This window comes from Galendromus occidentalis, unplaced genomic scaffold (assembly GCF_000255335.2).
Source record: "Galendromus occidentalis unplaced genomic scaffold, Mocc_1.1 scf7180000076592, whole genome shotgun sequence".
NCBI classification, from domain to species: Eukaryota; Metazoa; Arthropoda; class Arachnida; order Mesostigmata; family Phytoseiidae; genus Galendromus; species Galendromus occidentalis.
The window spans coordinates 329,123-354,548 of NW_003804581.1; the positions used below are offsets into that span (position 1 = coordinate 329,123).

Genomic DNA, 25,426 nt, shown 5'->3' on the forward strand with positions numbered 1-25,426 from the left:
TAACTCCATCGGCATGCGTGGACGATTTTCTTTTAGACGAACGATTGCGTTCCGAAAGTCGCCTGTAGCGAATGTTTGGCGTAGAATTAGTTTCGCGGTCGACTTCCGTTCTTTGAAGCCGCTCTGCGAACAGAGTTCAATGGGTGCGTGAGTCGGTCGCTTCACAAATGTCTTTTGGCCAATCAAGCGGAATTCGCAGAAACTCTCAGCGTCATCCGTCGCTCCTTTTCCCGGAATCAGGTACACCATGATGTTATGAAGATTGGCTCTTGGCCAGGCTCCGGTTCGTTCCAGGTAGTGACACGAACAATAGCGTTCCAGGGAAATTCTGCGTCGACGTCCTACCCCGAAAATTTTCGTACAGATCACTCGTGGCAATGAGTTTGCGTGGCGTGATCGAGAGCTGACCGCCCAATGGAGGGGCCGTGATTTGTCAAAGTCTCCTCACTCAGACACGAGATTCTGCGGAACATACCACCGTACAATGAATCACGCTCATCACAATCGAGTCTTCCGCGGCGATATCGGGGAATTGAGAGGATGAATGAGCGTCCGGCGATCATTCGAACTCTCGTCGGAGCTCGGACATGCGGTTCCGGTTTCCTACTCCTTTCAGTATGATAGAATCGGGACGTCGACGGGGCACGCCGTCGCCACTTGAAGCCCCGCTCGCCAAGAAGAACAGAGGTCGGGGACTCAGAATCGGGATCTGATTGAATCTCTACTACGTCGTCGAGGTTGACGCCGGCGCCGCCGCACCAGCCATGAAATATCCCACTGCGTCGACGGAGCTTCGACGTCGACATCTCATACAGCTTCTCCGCCCACATGGAGCTTCACAACAACGCGTAGATACCCGAATCTGCCTTGCTCTCGATCTCAGCACCTTGGCCGGTTTTTTCTCCTTTCAAACTCGCTGCTCCATCCGCGTCTCTTCCGGCGCACCGAACGACGCTATATTGGACGGCGCGGCCAGGGCCATTTTTTTGTCTCGAAGATATCGCGTAGTGTGTGAACGTCCTTCCGAACTTTATGCCGAGGCTCTGCAGCTGGGAGGAAAAATTGAAGGAGCACGAGGAGCAGCTCAGAATGTCTTGGGTATCTCTGACTTTTAGTGATCGCTGTCTCTCTTCGATCGGGGAGAATTTCGAGGATAGAAGCATCCGAAATGAGTTCAGGCTCTCGGCATGAATCGCGTTTGTCTACCTTTCACCTCGAGCTCCTATTGAAATCCGACGCCCCGGATCTCGTTGTTTTCAATTCAAGAGCAACGACGGGACGTGGCATTGATTCACTCGTACGATACCGGTGGCATAAACCTCAATCAGATCCGACGCCCGCAGAACGTGACTTCGAGGAAGTATAAAACTGCGAGGAAATAGAACTCTTTGAAGTTGAAAAGGTGGACTTACGTGGAATAAAGCTGTACGTGTCCGAGCTCTGAATGGCGACTTCGAATTCCGGAGGAACATCGGAGAGGAACTCGTGTCGCATCGCTGGACGAGATCGCTCCGAGCCGGGCTGTGCGGGCGAATCGTTTCTTCTCATATGAAATTATCCTCGGATTTCGCGGTAGGTTGACCACGGAACTCCGTGCGAAGACTCGCCCGGAGAGCTCGGAGTTTGCTCGAGATCGAACGATCCAATAAGTCGCTCGAGGAGAGTTTCTTCACTGCGCACATCTATCGAATCGACCCCCTCTAGTCTGATCCATCCTCAGGCCGGTGAAGTCTTTTCAGGTGAGTTCCGTCGGACACCACTTTTCACGTTCTCAAGCGGGAAGTTTTAGATGTCCATCGAACGAGTGAATTTCCGTTCCTAAGTTCAGCAGACCAATCCATCGGAGCCTTTGAGTTAAGTTGCCTGAAAACGACCTTCCACTAAGGGCTCTTCAGAGAGTCGCGTCGTCGAAATAAATGATCCTGAATAAGTTCTCATGAAGTTCCCCCACTCGATGAGGACGTCTAGTGTAGCAATATCCTGAGTGGGTTTTCCGCCAGACGATCGACCAGTCGAAAGAGAGCCTGAGGGAACGAGGCAATCCGATTTTTCCTCGATGAGTCGAAATGGTTATGTCAAAGATGTGGAAGAGAAAAGAGGGTTCCGGTTTTGGATATGGGACCCATCAGCCACTTGTTCGACGATACCCCCACTCCGAGAAGAGAGATATTTTCAATGAAACATTATCACAGCATTAAAAGTATGCACATGTTTCGGAGCTCTAGGAAATCATGAGTCCCTTCGGAACGGTTGGGGAAAAAGGTCTCTCATGGAGCATCAAGAGAAGAATTTCTGACCGATAATAATGCACCAAGTACTTGGGAGGAAGGAAAGGTCCGGTCCGGAGGATTTTCGAGTCAGAGAATCGATGCAGAGAATCCTCGACGGTCGCCGGTAGGGCTGCGCATCGTCTCATGGACGAATGGCACCGGTCGACGCGGAGCAGAGTACGTGAAGAAGCGAATTCCGAGCGTAGTTCGAGATTCGAGTCCAGAGCTCGACGACGAACGTTCCAGGGATTCGCTGCAGTTCGCGGAAGCCCCTGATAATAGCGATGGAATGAGTGGGGAACAAGAACACGTAGTGCTGCGTTAGCACGGACCTGAGCCCGGAGCGATTCCTTTCAAGTCTCCTCCACGCCGCCGCTGACTCCCTCGTACCTCGAACTGTCGGCAGTTTCTGAGAATGGGAAACATTTTCCGATAGATAAGCTCTTGGAAAGCCCGACGTTCAAAACTCTAAGCTCCATCGGTATGCACGAGGAAAAAATCTTTATCAAATTCAGTAAGGAATGCGAAGGAAAGTCCGCGAAGATGATTGACGTTTGCCTTGAGAATATCTGGTTCGGACGGCGTCCTTGCGGAGCGTGCCCAATCTCGGGAGCCATCGGCCTTTAGTACCGGAAATTCCGTCGAGCTCGCCCCCAATCATGAACCCAATAATAATCTCTTCAACCATGACGTCGAGACGGAGATTCATAGCGGATTTGAGCGAGCCGACATAAAAAGCGCGGGTCAGAACCGAATGTGACCGGAGGTATAGGTTTTACGTTTATGACCGATGTGTCGGACGGCGGCGGTCGCGGCGACTGCTCGTCCAATGATGCATAATGCATGCGGCGGCCAGAATCGCGCGGTCTCGAGACCACGAAACGCAAAACGGGGTAGAGCTGCACGTAGATTGAATGCTGGAGAGTTACAACCATTCAAATACGGAGACGGGAGCTACTGAATATCTTCCGAAGCGTCCTAACCGCCCCGCGGTCCGACCTGCGATCATCTCCGAACTTGATGTACATAGGTACTCGTTGTCAGTGTCAGTCAGCCAGCCAGCCAGCCGCCCGGCCTGTAGGCAACTAATAGACGATAGCGAAATAGCTCATGCGTTTTCGTGCAGTGATGATAATATTGTCACGGCTTGCGTATCACTGCAGGCACAAACACAAAGTCTGTCTGTTTGTTGCAAGGCTCCTTTTGTGCGCGTTTGTATGGCCAAACTGAGCTTTGTTTGGAATCGTTGGCGGATTCGGTGGCATTCATCGTGACGTTCGCTCCCCCTCCCTCCCCCTCGCTCGCTTGTTCGCTTGTTACTTGTTCGAGTCGTCGCTGTTTCGGTCGCTGTGTCGCTGCTGTTCGTCTTGCGTGCGCTGCCTTGGAGGCCTAATTGTAGCGAGTCGACTTCACGGGACGGAACCCTTCATGACTTCGTCTTCGCTTCCAAGTTTCGTCGTTCCCAGGAAATGCCGAACACTGCCGCACCTGGCTCGTGTAGTCACTCTTTCCATTTCTCTCACCGGCAGCTTGTGCTGAAGTCCTAAACCTGTCCGAGACCTTGGGGGCCGCCACACCTGTCGCTTTCTCGCTCGCTGCCCCGACCATGCGTTTGCTCGACGTATTTTCTGAGCGTCAGGTCCTACGCGAATCACGACTTGTTCAAGGACCGACCTACATAAATAGATTCATCTCCCTGTTCACTCCGAGACATGCCTGTGGTGGTCGTGATTAAACCGCTTGATTATGCGGAAGAAAATTTCCTCACGGAATCATACGGCCTTCTGGAGCGAGATTCGCTACGCTTCTCTCCGTATATGCACGGAAATTATCCGCGCGGTGATCCAGGGAGATCAATATTCGAATTATCGGGATCTGCTCGCGTTCGGCGGCATCTCGAGTTGGCATTCGCGAAAATTCCACCTCGGATTCATGCTTCCGCCCGACCTGAGCTCCGGATGCTGTTGGGGAGCGAGATTTCGAGGAGGCGTTGTTCGCGCGGCTGGTCGAAAAACTGACCGTTCGATTGACGGGATCACTATCCATGCTGAAACGATACGCTGAGGGTCATCTTTAGTCTGAGAATTATCAGCAGGATCAGAATTCCACTGACGGCGAACTTCTTACAAAACTCAGGGCCTGGGATTCGAAGACTTGCGTTCCGTCGGCATTGATCTCTCGAAAATTCTCTTCGGGGGGACGAGGGATACTATCGCCGCTATCGAATGAGCTCGTCAACTGATTGACACATTTGTAGAACCCCACTGTTTTCAATAAAGTTCGCCATGACGGGCTAGTGGGATTCAGCCCACCGCTGGACTCCTAAATAAGATCACTCCATCTTCCTCATGCGTCGCCGTGTTACTTGACAACTCGACATCTTCTCTTCGTCCGTCTTGAAAACTTTCGAGCCGCCGGCTAAGGCACTGCAGACAATCGGGCGCGAGGCGATGATGATTGATATTCGTCGAACCGGAAAAGAAGCTTGCTCGGTCGGACGCTACATTTTCCACAGCTGATGGTGGGAATCCGAATCGAGATTTTGCTTCGTGACGTCGTCTGACAGGGAGATGTCCCTGGAAGCCGAGAATCCCTGACGTGATATTCGGTTTCGTAATCACCCTCTGCGATAGTAATCGAGACAGATGCCAGTAGAGAATACCGCGCGGAGCTATGTAAAACTAAGTCTTGTCCGTAATTGTCGCTTTCTCGAACGTTCCAAATGAGAAACAGTGAGATCGAAACATGTGGGCACGGAGGGTGGTTGATCTTATCCTGCAAAGATCAAGGCCAGCGATCGAACACCAAAACTGGGGGGCGGACTCCGACTGCGCATTTGGAGCTTCCTTCAAGCTTCATAATCCATTCTCACGGGCTTCTCTCCCGATGCTGTCGAATAGAATGTGAGATCTTCCCCTTCGGAATTCCCATGCTATCAGGAGCCTCATGGATTGTCGGAGTTTAGAACTGACTAAGAGGAAATTCGGCAATGTACGCCACGATGAACGAAGGATCAGAGCTAGGGACAGACTCTGACGCAGCGCTTGGTGTTCCTTTCCTCGTGAAGAAGAAACCATCGGCGGCAAACATCCGTTGATCATAATTAGCGACGACGGAAGGTCGGCATCATCTGAGTGAGTTCCAGGTTCGTTTTCGCTCGGCTCTGTTAGGCGGAATGTCGTGACCAGCTGGAACAGGCGTTTACGCGATGCGGCGTTGTCCTACAACTGACTCGTTTGTATTTCTGTCTCATGCACGTTCCAGCGTGTCTCGTCATTGAGCGCTGCAGGAAGATAATGCCGGATGACTACGGCGAAGCACCACGACGTGGCAATTCCCGAAACCTTCCACGTCAAGAAAGCAGACTCGTGTATCCCCCCCCCGGATGCCCGAGCCCTTGGTGCGAGTCGCTCTGACGCGCGCTCTCCACTTGGAGTCGCAACCAGAACATGCGAGGACCAGCTAACCCGCAAAACCGCGTTCCGTGACTACGACTCCGTTCGGTTCTCAAAAGTCGCCAGGAACTTCCTGTGTCCAGTAGGAACCGCGGTTCCACAGAGGCACGGCGTGGTCGCAAACGATTTCAGAACCGAACTCGAAAACTCGGCCCCGTTTTGTCAGGAGAATTTCTCATCACTGCAGTCAGTTCACGCTCGACGTTTCTCGCATTTCGGACGGAGAAACGTCGAGCCCTCAAATTCGGTCCCGAACAAAAAACACAGTACCCCGAGTATCGCCACGTGAGGCCGAGGGAACTCTCCACACCTCTTGACGACACCAATCGGAGAGGCGGAAGGGCTCTGCTGTGACTGGTGAATCTCCTGAAAGACGATTCGGGCTCTCAAAACGATGCAACAAAGAACCCAGAGCATCGAATTCCTCGATGTCAGAATATTCCCACCGGGATGACATTGGAATACTCAGGGCCCTCGTCAGGACGCAAATCCACCTCGGAGTCGTTTTCTCTAAATCCATCGACCCGTTCAAAATGTCGCCAAGTCTCCAGAGCGTGTCTCGCCAACGAAAAAAACCTTTGTGATGATGCTCCGGCGTACCTCGAAATCGGATTGTGATCTGAGTTGCCGGCGGGAACCCTAGGAAGAGTTCCCTGAGAAGCTGCCCTTTGGACTTTTTCCCAACGATTGAAACGCTATCAATCAAAGGTGGAGTCAGCTTTCCGACACCGTGTTCGATGTGCTCTTGTAAAACCCGTCGGTCTCTTTTTCTGAGATCGGTCTCCGAGGAACACTGTTGCTTTGTCGATGTCGTCCCGGGGATCAGTGTCCCTCAGCTTCGAGAGCGCGACGTCACAAAGCGCACGGAGCGGCTTTTTCGGAGCTCCGGTTGTCTGTTCCTCGGAGCTCTCTCCCGCTCAGCTAATTAGCTGGAACGTTCGGCTCAGATGAAGAGTTTCACGGATCTCGGGAATGTCCCGCGGGACTTGGCTGACATCCGCAGCGTGATAAGTCATGTCCTTGCCTCAGGAGTCGATGTTGATTTCAGACATCACTCGAGATTCCTCTTCGGATGATTTTCCGCGGGACGGCTCTTCATTGCCGCCATTGAATTCTTACTTGTCCCGGTAGCACATTCCGCTTCGGAGAATGCTCCCTCTGCAGGAAGCCCATTACAGAGCGCAAAGCTGAGCCGAGAACGCTCCGCGATGTTCGGGAAAATCACTTGTTATTCCTTAGGATACGACGGCACGCGATGCATGACTTCCTCTCGTCGTGCTCCTTCCGGTTCACCTAAACGCCGGAAGGCGAGAACGAAGGAAAACACCAACAACACAGATTTTGTTTGTGAGATGCTCAGTCGAGAGAATTCCTCTCGCAGACCTGTAGCTTCCCGGTTATTTGAACGATCATCAAACAACACCTGAAGGAGTCTCGGACTTGGAACCGACGCCGGCAGTGGTTAAGCTCTCTCTCTTCCGAGTCGAAACTCCCCCGAATGGAGCTCGGTAGCGTTTCCCCGCTCGCGCGAGTCTCAAGAGGGGCAGACGAATTCATTTCTGCCCGGAGTTCCAAGAAGCTGCGATCGGGTTCTCGCTCCGTATTTGGCATTGCCGTTCTCAATACTTTTCCTGCGCCGGTGAAGTGCGCTGTTTGTTCTGTCGCATAGGTAGAAGTCTATCCACAACGTTGTAAATTCCCTCCTCGGGACACGAGACCGCCAACAGCACACCGCACCGCAAGCGAGTCCTCTCGAAAACAGAATCAACCGCCAGTTTTCCTTCTTCCCTCCTAAATAACTTTCGGGTTCCCCTCCTCTATTCTCTGCGCTCAAAACCACAAAAACATCAAAGACGGACAGGCGGACGAACGGACAGACGGACGGGCAGGAGGATGGGGGACTGGCTGTCTGGTTGCGAGAGAAAACCGCGGAGAAACGGGGCGAGAGCCCGCGAAGAGCTGTTATTGGAATCTATGTCTGACTGCAAGAGATGCGGGGGACGGGGGGTGTGGAGGTGGGGGAAGTGCTTGTGGGATCTATCTCTCCAGGAGAGTTTTCCGAAATGGAAAACTTGAGGCAAACCAATTTCTTCCCCTCTCTTGCGTTTTCTCTCCGTCTTCTTCGGCGCCTCCGCCGACAATTTAGCGCCACTACAAATCTCCGAACGAACAGGAGGGCAGAGATGTTATCAGAAAACCGCGGGCCGACTCCTACTTTCAAAACGGTGTTCCTTTTCACCGCCGCCGTCGCCTTCGCTTCAAAAGCCTCATCGGTCCGTCTGTCCGCTCCGTGGATCGATGCTTTTTCTCGCTCATTGGTTAGTGGGGGAAAAATCCATCGGGAAACGGGGAAAACATTTAGATGTTTGTTCGAGTGCGCGCGTCTTCCCATGGCAGGGAGACCGTCGACGACGACGCCACGCAGGCACGGCGACAAGACCCTTATTTCTCAACAGTCGTGCCCGCAGGTAGGTACTTGGATTGCTCGTGAGGACCGTCGTCTTCGACTTTTTCCGCGAACAAGCGCCAGATGAGGAAGAATTAGAGAGGAAATCAAGCTTTTCAGATCAAACCAATTGCGCCAATCTCGCTTGCACGGACGTGCCACTCCCAATGGAGCTTCTGATTTCCGTATGCGTCGGCTTCTCATCAAAGTCCGCTGGATTCGCCGACTTCCTGCTCCTTACCGACTGCTCCCGGCCCGCACCCGACAACTCCTGATTTCTCTTCCGCTCCCGATTCCTTCTCCGGTCGTGCGGATTCCGTTCGGAGTGAGCTGAGTGACTTCCGAAGCCTCATTGCTAGCTCTTGCGGTTTCTGGCGAATCTCGTGCAGTTTCCGGGTAGGTACGTTGAGCTCGTCCGACTCCTCCGCCTCGCTCGGCTGACATCGGACATTGAGATCGGTGTCGGTAGTGTGATCTCGGGCTGTACAAAATATGCACCAAAAAAACGAAGATATGCCGGCAGTATGCACGAAAAACCGGACCGAATATGCATGGAAATATGCACGATTTTTTCATCAGAGATCCTTCTTACAAGCCACCACGATGTAGTCCTTCAGATTTTCGAATAGGAATGAGTGCCTGTTGTCTCGCAGTAGTTTTTCTGTACTGCGAGAAAGACCGCTCAATTTCACATGATACATACTAGAGAAGCGAACTTAAGGCATATCAGATCCTCGACTGGTAGGTCGGGGGCATCTTCACTTGCCCGTCCCCGGAGGAGATCGCGAACACGACACAACTCAGCAAAACCGGTGTTCTTGCTGAAAACTTCCTCAAATTTACGGTGTGTGAGCAGGAGCTCCCGCGGCAGTGTCTAGAGACTCTCTCGAACACTTTCGATCACTCTCGTAGCTTCCTCTACGGGCAGCCCGTGCGCTTCGAGAGCTGTGATGGCGTCCGGAATCCCGGAAGAGTGCGATGCGATTGCAGAAAGTCCAGCCTGTAGAGAAGCATCGACGGATAGATGCTGAGCTTATAGACGAATAGCAGCTGCATCCATCCGTGGAGGTTGTCACAAACGAAGCTCTTCAGACGCTGGAAATCCTCTGCGTAGTATTCAACCGCTTTAAGCCAGGTTGCCCAGCGAGTCACAATTGGTTTCGGTGGAAGAGGCAGGTCAACTTCTGCTTTGAAGAGGGAAATGCGGGAGGGACTCTTCAAAAGCACCATCTCCATGCTCAACATCAGTTGATCTACCTTCGGAAAGCGCGAGCGGACCTGCTCGGACACTCTATGCAGGCCGTGCGCCACATAGGTGACGCGTATCAACTGAGGGAATGATACTTTCAAACCAGCTCCAGCTTTCCTCATGTACCGAGCTGCGTCGGTCTCGAAGACCAGTGGATTCTCGTAGAGAACGCTGTCTGTCCGCAGAGGCTCCAGAGATTTCACGAACAATTGCGAAATCTCCGCGGCATTGGTTCTCTCAAAGACCTCGCACATGAGTAGATAACTTCGACCGAAGCTTACCTTGTCTAGTTTACCTACAGCAACGTTGGCAACGCTACGGCCTACTTTATTCGAAGTTTCGTCGATAGAGATCCAGACCTTAGACGATCCAATAGATTCGCGGATTTTTCTGATGACGGTGTCATGCACCACTGGCATGTACGATCGCTGTAGCGTAGACAGGTCCTATACTTTCATTCCGGTGTACTTCTCGAGGAAGTTTTCCAACACAGGATGAGGAACTTCATGTAGGTAGTGTAATGTCCGCAGCCATGAATGCAGAGCAAAGGTCCATGTTGGATTTACTTTTCGGACCTCCGCTCATAGTCTCAACCAGGAGCTGCTGCTGCCTTTCGATTACGGGGACCGCCTCAGCCTGACGACGACCCAGGGCGTCCCGAAGCTTATTCGTCTCGATATGCTGCTATATCGTAAAAAAACGCGCATCTGGGAATGATTTCGAGAACAGCTTGCACAACATGAGGTCGTTATCGGCTGTGAATGTGGGTGTTCCAACGATGCGGATTGGATCGGTGGCGGAGGGTTCCGCTTTCGGCATCTTGAGGTATAAAGATGTTGACCGGACGAAACATTAAGGTACACTATGAGCTGATTTCCTATCCGCGCTGCCAGATCACAGAGATTCCGTTTGTGACACTCAACTGGATCACCATTGCTCCGGACTTTGGAGAGTTTCGGTTCATGCGAAAACAATCATTCGACGATAAGCCACAACGTGCACTCCGGCAGTCGGAGCGGAGGGAGACCCGCGATGAATCCGGAAATTATCAGAAAGTACTGCACTCGGGGAGCTTTCGACAGATTCCGCCCCGGCTCGTCATAGAGAGTCGATATACTCTCGATTCAAGATAGAAAACCCACTTATGGGACCTCATATGACGGATAAAAATAAGTATTCATGAAAATTCTGAAATCGACAGAATATGCAGTATGCATTAAAATATGCGGTATGCACAATTAACAGCCCTCGGTCAGATCTCGGTCAGATTGGATGGTCCAGTCGAAGAATAATGACCGAAAAACAACAATTCGCTGTCGGACTCGGAAGACGGTGATTGACTGGATGAATAAAGCTCGATATTGAGGAGAAATCACACATCATGAAAATATGAGGCAGATGTATGGCGAGAATGATTCATGAAGGTAGGTACAGATGATAAATTATGTATCGGAGAGAGATAATGATTGATCCAGGCGAAGATAATGAATGGTCCACATAGATATAATGAACGCTCCAGACGCGGATGTGGCTTATATGATATCAACGATCGCGAGGATTTCGATAGAATTATTGATGGACATCTGACGGCGGTCTGGATGCGGAGGTGACTCATGATGATCTCACGATAGGTGTGAAGGTGTGAACACAAAGATCACGTGGGATGAATTGTACCGATGAAGACTGCGAACGAGGTCCTTTGATCATGAGGAGGAAAACTACGGTCTCTCGACCGTGAATGATGTGTTTGATGGAGACGGCGTTTCGAGGCGCGATCGATGGATGGCTCGACCGATGCAAAGGTGGGATTTTCGAGTTCGTCGTTGTTCCCGAGCGAGATAGGAGGTAAATGAGCCACTCGCTGGGAGGACCGTAGGGAAAATGGATGTGGGAAATTGAATTTGCTCCAGCTTCCGCTATCCGAAGCCTCACCGCGGCACCTGACGTCATTGGATGTCGGACTCCCTGAACACAAAACGAATTGTCGTCTGACTGGTTCAGCTCTTCAGCAATGAAGCTCCCGCCACCAGCGCGACGATGGAGGCATCGTCCTGGCGGGAAACTTCCACTCCGTACACCGGCGAAGAGCGAATAATGAACACTGGCCCCCTAAAAAAGGCCTACCTCATCGGCATTCTCGAACCGAGCTTCTGAAGCGTTTTGATCTGACACATCGCGTTCGGAGGATGCCTCCAAATGGCATAGTACGCTCCAGCCGAGATTTATTCGTCAACGAAAGAGAAAACGTCGAGTCGCAATTCGACCCGATTACATTCCCTTGTCAGTATCTATGCTCGAGCCATCGATGCATTAAAGCGATCGCTCGCATGTTACTCGTTATAAAGAGCCTTCACCCTCCGGACGACATAGAATTCAATGCAGTAGTAAAAGCTAATCGTAAAATTGCAGTGAACGACTCGGCACTGGAAGATACGACGGGACATCGATCCTGACTGTGAATCGTTTTGGCACGAGGAACACGATAAGGATAAACAGATTCTCGCGAGGAGACGGAGGGAAGTCCGATTGTAAATAAAAGGCCTCTTCAATATGGAATGCTGAGCGACTTCGGCGGCACTCTGAGATAGATTCGATTCCCCGGCAGCGCAAAGAGACTTCCGTGGAAACAGTTCCACTCCTGCCACATTTTTCACTCCATGGGATTCTTGTCAACGTACCATTACCTCCACATGGGTGAACAAGATACGGAGATTCCGCTCTGGGAGCACGCTCCCGTACTTGCTGGAGAATCCCCCGATTTCCCGAGAAACGGATGAGATAAACGAAAACGAATGACCTCGACCGAAGGAACGGGTGGGCGATCAGACGTCAACGTAAGCGATGATATCAATTCGAGTGGGAGCAATCTCAATTATGACTCGTCCTGTCGTTGAAACATTTTGATTGAAGCCATGGATCACAAAGATATATTTATGATGATCTGAGGAGCGGGAGGGATGCGACCTACAGGTTTCAAACCAAATTGTTCTCACGAAGAGCTGGTTCGTGCAGCGCGAAACAGAGAGAACGTCGTCCTTGTAGAGGTTAATCGAATCATTCTTGGGAGCACCCTTTTCGTGCACTGTCTGTTTAGTGGACGAGCTGAGAAAATTCGTCCCCAATTGCTTTCCCCGCTCACGCGCTGAGAATCTGTATCCTGGGATTAGACGACAGCCCACCCCCGCAAACCCGCCCACGGCCCGGTCATGTCGGACTCGTTAGAGTAGGAACCGCGAATGAACGAATCTTTCCACGTCAGGCTACTTCCCTCTCGTGGGTTTCCTCGCTCTTGCGGGATATTCACGAAACGATTCCCCACCTTCCTTGAATGAATCGCTCCCTTCCTTGCAAGAGTTCGCCTACGTCGACGTACTGAGCAGTCGCTGCCCTGGCGACTTTTCCCTGGCGCGGAGTTAAGAGCGTCGCGTCGTTCTTTCAAGCGCAGCATAATGCTCGACCCGAGGGGTCTGCGTTTGGACTCTTCGGAAGTGGTCAACAGAGAGTAAGGAGCTCGAGGGGAACATGAAAGAGCCGAAACAGGAAGAAAGAAAAGAGCCCCGAGAAGAACGACGGGTAGGGGATAAGTAAGAAGCGCTAAAAGAGAAACACCGGGGCTCCACTGAGGGAATGGCGTACGACGAGGACGGACGGTGGCGAAGAGGAATGAGGAGCGCCAGAGGGCAGGAACAGGCAAGAGCATCCGAGTCTATCCGAGTGAAGAGAGAGACAAGCTCTCAAGGCCACTTTGCGCGGATTACGAGGGACGAACGAGAAAAAAAGCCGAAGAAGTATGCGGCGGGAAACCAAAATCAAGTGCGGGGTTGCTGCGTGGCAACTCGGCTTCGCCTCACTGTTGGGCACCGATGCATTCGGTTCATTCCGCGTAAGAGCTGGGAAGGAGCTTACGGGAGATCCGGGGCTTCGGTATGCACAGACAATGCTGGAAACCGCGGGGAGCTCCGTCTCATTCTTCATTCTTTACGCAACCCTTCCCTGGCCTCTCCCCGCTGCTCTTCATTTCTGAGATCTCTCCCTGGGACCGTCCCTGTTATCCTGATCCCCTGCTCCCATATCCTCTCGTGTCTCATCTCCCCTCCAGATTGCCGTCGCCCCCAGGGTGTTTCAAATCTCGAGGCACCGTGAATGGGCTTTTGAACACGCTAGAATTCCCCGACTGGCACCTTTTCCCGACACCATCACACGACACCCACCCCCGCTTGGTTTCACGATTCGGTAGGACGGCATCAAGTCCGCTCACCTCACGTAGGGCTCGCCCAGTTCATTCAATCCTAGGTGTAGAGCTCTGAAATTGTAACGGGATCGCTCCGACACTCCTCGAGGGATCTATTTCAGTCCGGCTGAATAAAATTACTCCCTTCCCGGGATATTTTCGGAATCCCCATAGCGGATCGAGTCTTATGCAGATGCGAGTGGATCTCCTTCCACTCCAGCTTCGTGTTGGGACCCGAAACGTCCGCGTGGGTTCTGAGGTCTGCGAAGAGGTAGATACGGGGGACATTCGCTCTTGTAAATTATTTCTCGCTTTCGCAGCGAGGAAATATTTCTACTCACGCCTGTCTGCCTTTCGAGCAGCATTTTTTTTCTTCGGGAGAGAAGTCGACGCGCTCGATCATTAGTAGCATCCCGTCGTAGCGGGATGATACAAACGCACTGACATGTTTACACTCGTAAGATTTCCGTTTGTGATGGATTCGAAGTTCTGTTGGCTGCCGAACGTCACAATGGGGACGATTTGTTCCCCGCGGAGCTTTCCGGGAACAACTTTCTCTCTGGGGCTTCACTAACCCCTGCGCGAGCTATATGCAGCATTCCTATGAGCGCAACGACAACCAACTCGTCGACATCAACGACAGCCGACGATAAAGAGGGCAGGGAAGGAAAACTCTAGGTTTCGTCGAAAGTTTCGTCTGGGCTCCGAGGACGACGAACGCCGACGAAACAGCAGCAAAAGCAACAGCGACTGGAGAGTTTGTTCGCTGCTAAATCCCATGCGAGCTGGCAGACAAGCAAGCAAACAGGTCCTCGTTCGTTCATCGCCACTCAAGTGTATGGCAGCAGCGACTCGCATTCAAATATGGGGCGGTGCTGCTGTTGCCGGCGACCTGATTCGCATCTGTCACTCGACACTTCTGCCCGGTCAGAAGCATCCGCTCAGATCAACGAGAGGCCTGCGTCGACGAATTTTCCCGGAAGCTCATATTGACCGATGCCAACGACACTGAACCGCGGACAAAGAACGGCGATGTCGACGACTCCAGGGAAAACACTCAGTCCGAGCGGGACACTCATGGATCGACTTCGACCGCGAGTCGAGCTTCTCGACGTGAGTTGCGCCCGTAGTTCTCTGCTCACCCCCCGAGGCCCGAAATTCGCTGTTTGGCAAAGCCGATCGGATATCTCATCCGGTTTACTCTGCGATCAGCGATCCCCCGAAGATCCGGGCTCCGGGTCAAAGCCTCAAGTTACGCGTTGGTTTAAGCACACTAGACCGACTAGCCTTCAGTGTACGATGGCACGTTTCAATCTTTCCCGATGGCGTAGGACTGCGGTGAGAACTGGCCTGCTGAGTCGCTGTCACGGAAACGTACCGGCGCTCATGACCGCAATACGGTCCTGCATACGCGGGAAAACTCCGTTCCTCCATCCGCAGACGTGTTCTTTCTCGAATATACGCTTTTGGCACGCTCACACCGCGAATGGCACGACCGCGGGGTCTGCCCCATGGCAGCACCTTCATCCGACTGACTGAGTGCACTCGTTTATTGAGTTATGTATTGTATGGAATATTCTCACAAAATCCTCAATGATAGATAAACGAGAGATAATTGCGTGACATCCGACGAGTTTCGTCTTCGCTCAGAGAAAATATGGCGGGCCCGTCTCGCGTAGTCGATAAACGATGGCTGTAGCGGATGAGCTCGATGCCGGAGATCGATGTTTCGCCATCAAGAACTCCGACTCTCAATCCGGGCTTCTATCTGTCTCGGGGGATTCAAAGCTCACAAACTTTCCATTCTCCTCGATCAACGCAAGATATCCGCGAGGCAAAGCTCGGATCCTGAAGAAACAGCGTAGCATTGGGGCTGTATGAGGAAAAGGAACAAAACTAGTTCCGCCCGCCGCAGGCTATGTCAGAGGTTATTTGGTCTTCGAGGATAAGGGCCCACGAATTGCATTTGTCATTTCGTCTCTCCGTTGGGCTGCGCGGCCCGGTGGGCTGCGAAGCGCCAACGATCAGTAGACTCAGCGATCCTGCGTTCTGTCACGCGGCACGGGACCCCACAGGAGCGCTCTTCCTTTAGAACGGTAATTCGTGCAGCTCCACGACCTATTGTTCTGTCGGGCGGAGGTGAATCCGGGGAGGGGTGTTTGAGCAGATGAACGCTCGCAAGCTCTGCGTCTCCGGTACCTCTCGGCTCCAGTTTCGGTGTGAGTCGCATCGCGGGTTGTTCCTCGTCGATTGCGTCTCGCTCCGTAATCTCTCTCGTCTTAGTTCCTGGGGTTTCATCGCTAAAGTAGGCCTGAGTAGGCCTCCTGCACCAACGAACTAATAATGGAAGCATTGGTTGCGTGCAGCTCATACATACATATTTGCTCACCGTCCTCCAGTGGGAGAACCATTCGCTCGGAAATAGGCGGCCGGTTCGGCTCAACGTAGCTCGCCGTATTCCTCCGTCATCTCTTCCATGTCCCTAGTTTTAGTTGAAATACGGCGTGGGATACCAAACATCGGTTCCTCGTATACTTCTTGTGCCTTTACGCCGGATTCCGAGGTATGCTGACCCCCAGCTTCTAATCTATGGGGATGGAACTCAACTCGCCATCCCGGTCATCCCACACATGCTCCAAACCTGAGACGTGCACCGATGAACGCTGACGCTATATACAAACTTAACCATGTTATATGAATATCACGACACAAAAACGGCAACTGAGAGACCAAGCGACGGGCAGATATGTACATCAGCGGTGGGCATTCGGGGCTCATGGGCTTGAGCTCCCCTCATTTTCGATCTTTCCATCGATCGGTACAATCGCCTCCTCGTCTCGACTGGATGAGTACTCCGACCGGAGAGTGGGAGGAAAATTTTAATGAATCGGAGGAAGGGTACGGACAAACTCGCGCAGGTGAACACCTTCCTCTTCTCGTTGCGTCGATAGAGAACTCGATCTTGAATTCCTCCCCGTCGCGCTCCTTGTTCTGCCCGCTAAAAATGGCTCAATAATGAGTTTCTATCCACCGAGGACTTTGTCCACTCCGTTGCACAGCGCTTGATTGGATCTTGCGTTCTCCATGTCCCCAACGGGTCTGGCTTTCCTCCGGAATTCCTCCAACGCCTCTCAAGGTGAAATGTTTTCTAAGAAATGTCTATAAAGTTCGCGAGCGTCTGCCGCAGGTCCCCGGGATGCTGTTCGAATTGATCGGACGATCGCTTGTGTTTACTCGTGGAACTTTCCCTCCTCATCTCAAGCCATCTAGTATTTTATTTCCCGCTTCCTCTTTCGAGATAATATCTGGGAATCAGATCACCCGACTTTGGTAGCGCTCGGGACAAGCGACCGGTTCGGTCTTCATCCGAACGGACAACGTTATGAATATTATGGTCTACGCTCTCAAGGCTGCCTGGAGAGAAGGAACGAAAATTTTGATCGGGTTATCCCTCAAGGGAAACGCCCATGGAGCCCAAAGGCCGGGAAAGGATTGAAATACAACAGGGACGAAGGAAAGCCCCAAGGCCGGTGTGTTGAAGAGCGCACCACGTGATACAATAGTTAGTCATGTGATCTGCGCCGGCACATTTCTTCTCGGGAATCGCGGGCATCCTCGAAGGTCGACCACGAGGTCTAGCACAACGCTGTTGGGTTCTCGAAACCCCGATCCATCCGCATCAGGCAGCTCGATGGTCTCGGGATTAGGCATGAGCGAGCCGCCTAAAGTCGCGGTACCGATTCGCGGAGTCACCGAATCGAGACTGGTTCCCGACATCTCTCCGTTCGGAATCTCTCCTGGGTGGAATCTCTCCTACGCGGCGCAACGATTTTCACACATAACACATATTATGATTTCTGAACAATTGCGCCGGCCACAGTCGGAAATCAAGGTATCTTCCATTACTCGATTTCCCTCTGGGCCGGTGGCCTCCCAGGCTGATAAGAAGAGATTCAACGATTCGAGATTCCGTGTAAAATCAGAACAAAATCGGTTTATTCTCGGTCTGCTCTTTAACATATAGGGTAAATCTTTTAAGAAACTTTGGATACTCCCTCTTATAGATCGAACGTAATACAGAGGCAGGCGCCCATCCCCCAGGGTTGACTGAAAAACAGATGAGCATGCGTTAATAGTCGCTTTCCTTCCAACCCGCGGCCGCGGGAATTACAACGGAGAACTCGATGTGAACTCCGAGCTGGAGGCTCGAAGTCGTAATTTGCGGGCGGCATTGGCTTACGAGGCATCCGATTGCATCGGCGGGTTAGCTAACGAAATGGCGAGCGAGGAGTTCAATGTCCCTCTCCGACCATTAATTTACATAGCGGATGTAGGAAAAACTCATCAGAATCCCTTTTAATTGCCTCTCTCGCACTATCCATGTTAACCGGAGCGGGATCGGTCTACCGGTCCCTGAACCCAAACCACGAGCTCGATACGCGGCCTCAAAGCTCCTTGAAACTCCGAGCGATACAGTGTTTACGCCTCGCTGGGGAATTGAGTCCGAGAGGAATTCCAAGAATCCTCAAATCGGTTACTTCTCTTGGTTTCTCTGCAGTAATTAGCATGCGCATTCTATGAGGGATTCATACTTACTCGACGAGCAATATGTAATGCGAGTGGTGAGCTTGTCTCGAGTGGCGCTCTTAGGATCTCCGACGACATACGTCTGGCCCACGAGGCATACCGTCAAAAACACCCGAAGACATCTCCCTACCTGGAAAGTTATTCGAACTCAGTGAGAACATCGCTCCCGAAGATCGCTATCAACCTGTGGTCGATTTCCGATCATTGAGGCCGGAAGATGCGCGAGCCTGAGAAGATGAAATCGCGCCGCTCCGGGGGCCTTCATCACGATCATAATCGAAATAATCAGAATAATGATTCGCTAGATTCCCGGAAGTGGTCCGAATCGTAAGCTTTTTGTTAAACAACCTGATTTTCACACGGACGACAGAACATCCGAAGGGACCGCTATGTTCGGCGAAGGCACGGTCGAATGATTCTCTCGTTCCCTTCAAACGACCAATGACGTTCAAAATTCTGTGTCAATCTCTCCCGGCGCCACAGAAGTCCCCCAAGGAGCGAAGTCGACATTTTGGGCTCGTTAAGCGCGGTTTCCAGCCGAAGTCAAACATCCTACGGCAGAGAACCGCTAAGGGCTAACCCAGAGTCCGCAACCCAAAAGCGGAGACCTCGAGTATGGGGAACTTGAAATCGAAAATAAAATGATTGGACGACCAGCTCAGGTCTATTTTCGATATATAGCCAGGACAATCCAGGATTCCTGGCTTCCATGCGAGAGCGACTTCAGGGATGATTGTCAACTTCAAAGATGCACAGAAACAAATCTTCACTCTCCGCACGGAGGCAGGGACAGAGTCCATTAGGAGGTTGTGGCTATCGGCGCCTTCTGCAATGAGCTCTGAGGGAATCTCGCCCGTATGCCGCAGAAGAATTCTCCCGAGCAGAGAACCCGGAATCACAGGCACAGACACCGCTGGCCAGAATGAGGATCCCAATAAAGACAGTTCTCAAGTCCGTCTCATGGTTGTCTCCTTCTCTCAGTGCCCCTTTCACGGAGAGGTTGCACGAGATTTCATTATCACGGTGGAATTCAAGAGTCTCCCACAAAGATCGAAGCGACTTCCAGCGCAGGTGATCGCCAGGAAGGTTCTCTCGATCCCAAGAGTAATTCGTTTTTGGGTCTGAGCCGGGCTGGCGATGGAGCGGCGGATCGACTTACAGGAATTTCGGGGGTGTCGCACGACTTGTTACAGACCATCCACGTGCTGCACAGGTCGCCGCTGACGGGGGGACCGAGCTGATCTCCGCTAGCCTTGCATTCTTTGTCCATCTGCTCCATATGAGACCAGAAGAGCGCATCTCTCTGAGCAGCAGGCCAAACCCGCTTGTGGATTTGATGGAAAACCAAGGTCTTGTCCTTTTCGATCACTTCAACAACATTCATCGATTCTAGAGTTGTTTCCCATTCGTAACGAACTTCCGGGGCGAAGAAGTAGTAGCACATCTCCCGAGCCGTGACTCCCTGGAAGAAAAAAAGGATTTCGTCGGCGGGACTTCTCAGAGTTTTTGTATGGGAGGCCCTCGAGCTCCTAAGGACTTCCATCGGCAAATCATTCCGTTGGAGGCGAATAGGCAAATACTTTCGCGAGTGGGATCCGAGGATTCGGAGAGCCAAACACTGCGACTGGCTGGGCCTCTGTGGGGACCTCGTCTCGGGAGCTTCGGAAGTCCCGGTCTGCCACGAGACAAGCATCCCAGAGACGAAAGCTAATGAAGCTAGACTTGGATTAAGGCCAATCTGGCGCTTCCGTCGCGAATTCTCTTTACACGAAAAATCTGCACACAGGCTTTCCGATCGGTGTGCGATAGCCCAGTTTTCTCTTTACACGCTTGTGATACCATGAGAATATCCGACAGTCTAAGCCTCTAATTCCAGCAGAAAGTTCCCGCAGCCGTCTCCACATCTCCGCGTACGCCTAGTAATATTATTATAGAATTCCGGGAACACCTGAGTATCTGACGGACTCACTCGAATGCACCTGTCGGAGATTCACGGATTTTCTCTGTCCTCGCTCTCAATCTCTGCTCGTTCGGGCAACTGTCGCGCATTTCACGCAGTGCGCCAGGCTTAGCGAGTTATACGTGCGGGACTCCGTCGCTCTAGCTCAAATAAGCTGAGTATGTATATTCTAATGTTCTGACACCGAAAGGGGCGGGTGTTGTCATGAGCTCTCATGAGTAATGATGAGAGAAGATCTGATGTTTGAATTCCCTCAAGCCCAAAGTCCGCCCGTGGTCGAAGGAGTCAAGAAAGTCAAAAAGAGGGCTGGCGCCGTCATTCATCCCCGTGAGTCCGCATGGAATTTCGCCGCCCTCTCCGTCCGAAACTCTGCGAAGCTATCCACTTATCTCCCTCTGATGAATTTTCCCTTACTACATTGCCCATCGCCGATCTGGTCTAGGATAATCCCGATACAGGGACCATCTACTCCATAGTATCTCTCCTTCCCGGGAAAATGGGAAAGCCGAGCATTCCGTCGTTATGACAGATTTGTGACTTCACAGGGGAATAGTCTCAAATTCAGGAGCGAGAGTTTCTGGAGTTCCCGTCTCGGTCTTTGTATGCATATAGGTATATCCGAGACCTGATGTCAGCCGGGATGCCGAACAGTATGAGATTCTAAAATTGCGATCCGTCCCGACTCCGTTGGGATTTCGACTCACCTTAACTACATGCACTGCTTTGAGCGGATCGCAGACAAGCCCATCGACTTCGAGTTCCCGTTTATACATCTTCATGAGTCCATCCTCAGCGAACAACTGCCATCCTCCTTCACCGCCGAGTCCCATGAGGGCGTACCGGAATTGCTCGTTGGTGGTTTCTTCGATCTTCAAAATTCAACACAGTCGTCAGTTTTCCGTCGACGAACGGCACTCCGCAACTTCACAGACGGACTTTGCATATCCAAGAAAACTCTGAGCTCCCAAAGACTGAGGACTCACCTCTTTGCTGAGTAGATGAGATTTCGCCGTCTCGGGGAGGGGATCTTGTAGCAAACGAACTTTGTTCCTGATTTGGCGTTTCTGTTCGACCTCTTGATCATTCTGTTCTATGAAAGCTTCTACCGCGTCGAAGAAGTCTTCCTCGTTCAGCAGTGAATGCGGACCTTCTAGCATATCGGGACAATTGATCAGAGACGACCTCTTCGGACCTCCCCCGCCAGCGGGAACGATGTCCGAGGCCTGACCAGCAGCCACGGCCGCCTCTGCTTTCTTGCGCCGTTCAACCTCCTGACAACCGGAAGAAAGGGTTAGCGTTTCAAACTCCGGGAGCGATATCAGTCGATTAATGGATCCCGGTGCTACGGTTCCGGTGAACGATTCTCTCGCTCTCGAGCCGACGCTCCCGAAATATCAGAGGAATCGTATCACAACGTTGTTGTAACGCTACGGACTTATGAGTTAAATTACAAACCCTGTCAAGTTTCTTCCGCCAAGTATCTTCGTGCTGGTTAACTAGATCGACACATTGAGTGCAGGCTGTGAGTAGTGCGTGACTTGTGGCTTTGAACGTCATCGCTTCGCCTTTCACGTCGATATCAGAAACGGCGGGCGGAATCTCAGCCACAGCCGCAAGCCCGTCGTACAACGACTGAAATTAATCATAATTCATTCGGCTGAGTCCAATGCATCCGACTTGGTGACGATTGAGGCGAGTCATGGCTGTCGAACACGGGCGATGAATGAATCCTAGAGGATTTAGCGAAGGGTGGGAGAATTCCGAAGATGAGCGCACATACTCCGGGACTCACCTGTATACTGTCCACTTGCTTGGACAGGATGCCTTTGAAAGTGTCCATCTCGCTGAGCTTCTCCTTGATGAGAGTCCTCCGCGAGCTCACCGATGTCTGAGACATGGTGGAACCGATCGAGATCGAAGACCCGTGACGCTTGAGGGAGTTGTCGCTCCCGTAAGCGCTGCAACCGTCAACACCTCGATTAGTCGTCCGTTCATCCCACGGGTCGGCAGGTTCCTCTCGGATTCATGTTCACTCCAATCGGAGGAGGAGCAACTGAGCGAGGGGATCAACTTATCCGGACGATTGAAATCATCCTACCAATACGGTATATATCGCAAAACATATGCATGCATGTCACAGCTGCATCCATAACGGATCGACTTGAAAGACTTTTACCTGTCTGCATTCTTATGACTCTCAATGGCTTCGAGCCATTTGTTCCTCGTACCGACGTCATCGGCCCGTAAGTACCACATGTCCCCGTTGACCACCCCGATATCGAAGCGGCACTCGTCGAACTCATGGGGCTGTTCCGAGAAGAGAGAAACAAAGTTCGTTTTAGATTCCAGAGTCAGTGATATTCAGAAATCATCGAATGGTTTACAGGAGGGAAGATAAATGGAGGGAATAAATTCAATTTCCCCGAATCGTTTCGAGTGTGATCCGAAAACATTGAGTGAGAGGGAACACACAGATCGTAATCGCTCTGATCGATTCGAAACGAGGCGGACAGCGCACGAAAGAGGGGGTTATGAATCGATTCATCGAAGCACCGCCTGAATCAATTGGTCCGCGCACTTTCCATCGAAATGTGTAGTCAAGCTTCTGTCGAGAGCAGGTCATCCGGGAGCGAGCTCGATTCTGCGGATCTCATTCCCACTAATCGGAAGGATTCGAATTTTTTTACGGGCGAGAGCCGAGCGCGCAAACTCCCTAACAAGTCTCTTCAGAGCGTCTGAATGAATAGTTTGGGACCTCTGAGGACGAACGTTCCGAAGAACCGAATTCATAACCCAGGTCACTCTTGGCGAACATTGAAAAAAAAAAGAGAAGGGACACCCACCTTATAGACGGCTTTCTGTATGCTGACGGCTCCCCTGCAGCCATAGCTGGAATCATTTTCGGACTTGTAGTAGCTGAGCGTTTTATTCGCGAGAACGAAGTATCTCTGTTGCCAGCCGTGAATGTAGTTGGTCCACTTGCACAATGTTCCATGGAGACTTATGGGAGCACACACTTCTTCGTCCTCGTCCGATAGAACAGTGGTGCCGTCTTCCGCAGCCATTAGATGCTATGCCGCGCAGCAGCAGCCTATACCAGAAACGGAACACAGCGTTGAGATCAAGCAAGAAAACGAGGGTGGCGTATGGGTGGAGTTAACCCCAAATGCTTTTTAGGCCGCTGCGTGGGGGGCTCGGGGCTCCAGAGAGGAAAGAGCTTGGCCAGGTGAAAAGGGAACAACCAGTTGAAGGGGACTTGCAGGAAGCTGTTTCTGTCTTTCTTCTTCGTAACTCCAGCAAGCGTTCATATGATGATGGATGATGATAATGATACACGACGTTGACGAGAGGTGAAAGATGAGGAGGATATGATACTCCTTCAAAACAAGAGCCAGGAGGAAATGAGGCCGTGGAACAGAGAAGGCTCGTCGCGCAGAAGTTCCGAGATCTGAGATCTCAATGAGAATCTATGTGGATGATACGGCGGGTACGGGAGGCGAGTGGCATAAGTGGTTCCCCTACGCCAGAACTCGTCCTGGGAGCTCGGAAAATCAGCACGGAACTTCACGGAAACCCCCGGAAGGGTTTCAGGATACGCGTCCTCATCCGAACCTCCGACCCCATTCCGTACGGGAATCCGCGGTCACTCCTCCCGTACACCACGAGCAGGACTCGTCATATAGATTCACAAAGAACTTGAGCATCAGATGAAAAATCTCAAGAGTTCCGCGGTCGAGTACCTTTTTTTATCGCTTTCGAGCACAGCTGGTTGATCACTAGCAGAAGAATAATCCCATAAATCTTTGATCTGTTCCAAGTCCTGCTCTCGCGATGCAAAATGGACCCAGCTAGGGCAGGAGGGGGAGCAGCCCGAGGGGTGGTTCCATGTTCCCTCAAAGCTGGGTTCGACCGTGGCTCAGTTTCCGCACCCCATTTGACGGGCGTACCCCGACGATTATTTTACTCCTTCGGCTCCTTTCCCATACCGTCGCGCTCCCTGCGACCGGCGACAACGGATTGGTCTCACAAGGACCCACCGTCACACTGCGGAGGATTAGGAAACGATTCCGCCGAGCAGCGAATGAGCGATGCTGCATCAGCTGGTCGCGCCACGGTGGCGGAATGACAGCAACCTCACTTGAAACAGAAGAACGTGTTCGAAAAGCAGAAACCTACCCGCTCCGAGTCGTTGGTGGCGATGGTGGATGTTGTTGCGGGCTCGGCGAGCCTATTTGGGCCGATTTTCGTCAAGAGCGCCCCGGACACATTTGCTCCCGACTAGATACACGATAACATCATCGACGGCGACAGAGCGAGGAACAAGTCCACTGACTTACCGTCAGCCACCGACCGCGGCTCCCGTCAAAACGAGGAACCTCGTCTGTCGCTGACGGCTCCGTCAAGTCTGTTTACGATTCCGACAGCTGAGACTAGGCTTACAACGAGATGCTGCCCTCATGAGGGTCTCTTGGCTCGCGAATCCTCTTACAATTAGGTGAGGGTTGTGTATCCGAACCTTGAGCGGGCGGGAGGAGCACCGGCCATCCTCCGAGCCCAACCGTATTCGAGGAGAATTGAGATTCGAATTTCCATGAGAGGCATGATAATGACTGTCACTTAATTCAGGCAAGTCGAATAAATTTGATTGGTGACCTCGAATCAGCGAGGACACCGTTTGAATTTTGGGTTTTTCTTTCTCGTGGACTGATTCCCCCATCCGACCGAATGATCGACCGGATGCGCGATTGTTCATTCCCTCCGCGGTAGAAATTCACTATGAATTTCCCAATAATTATTATATGTATATCGATTAATTAACAATTATCAGCATTGCGTATTCAGATGGGATTCTCCTCTACAATTCCTGACTCCGACGCTGTCGTGGAACTCGAGGAATTGAAGGAATAATAAAATAATGGAGACGTGGATTTGTCAATTTTCATCATTCTTATTTCTCTCACAACCTTTCGAACGGAATCTTGCTGAGTGAGCCTAACTCGATCGACCAACGAGCCGCGATATCTGCCTCCAGGTCAGCACATTGAGCACGAACAGAACCACCAACAGAGTCAGTACCCACGGACCTCGAACGTGCCTCGATGGTCTTTGCTCGCTGATGTCGTCGCGGAGTCTATCTTCGCTCAAAGACGATAAAATGAAGCTCGGCGAGACAGCCATCCTGTCCTTCGGATACCTGGCTTTGTACGCGGACGCTCTTTTCTGGAAAT

General features: G+C 51.8%; 2 protein-coding genes across 2 annotated transcripts; both read right to left on the bottom strand.

Annotated features, from left to right (window-relative positions):
• Positions 1-9,089: 9,089 nt before the first annotated feature.
• LOC108863672 (uncharacterized) lies at positions 9,090-9,839 on the bottom strand. The gene has a single exon (XM_018638121.1). The coding sequence runs from the start codon at positions 9,837-9,839 to the stop codon at positions 9,090-9,092; it is 750 nt and encodes a 249-aa protein (XP_018493637.1).
• Positions 9,840-17,622: 7,783 nt separating this feature from the next.
• cert (ceramide transfer protein) lies at positions 17,623-24,495 on the bottom strand. The gene is made up of 10 exons (XM_003739822.2): positions 24,375-24,495; positions 23,042-23,289; positions 22,375-22,505; positions 21,991-22,156; positions 21,654-21,830; positions 21,182-21,469; positions 20,903-21,067; positions 19,398-19,700; positions 18,248-18,368; positions 17,623-17,758 (listed from the first exon to the last, which is right to left on the bottom strand). The coding sequence occupies exons 2-10, from the start codon at positions 23,261-23,263 to the stop codon at positions 17,631-17,633; spliced, it is 1,701 nt and encodes a 566-aa protein (XP_003739870.1). The 5' UTR covers positions 23,264-23,289; positions 24,375-24,495; the 3' UTR covers positions 17,623-17,630.
• Between the last annotated feature and the right edge of the window lie 931 nt (positions 24,496-25,426).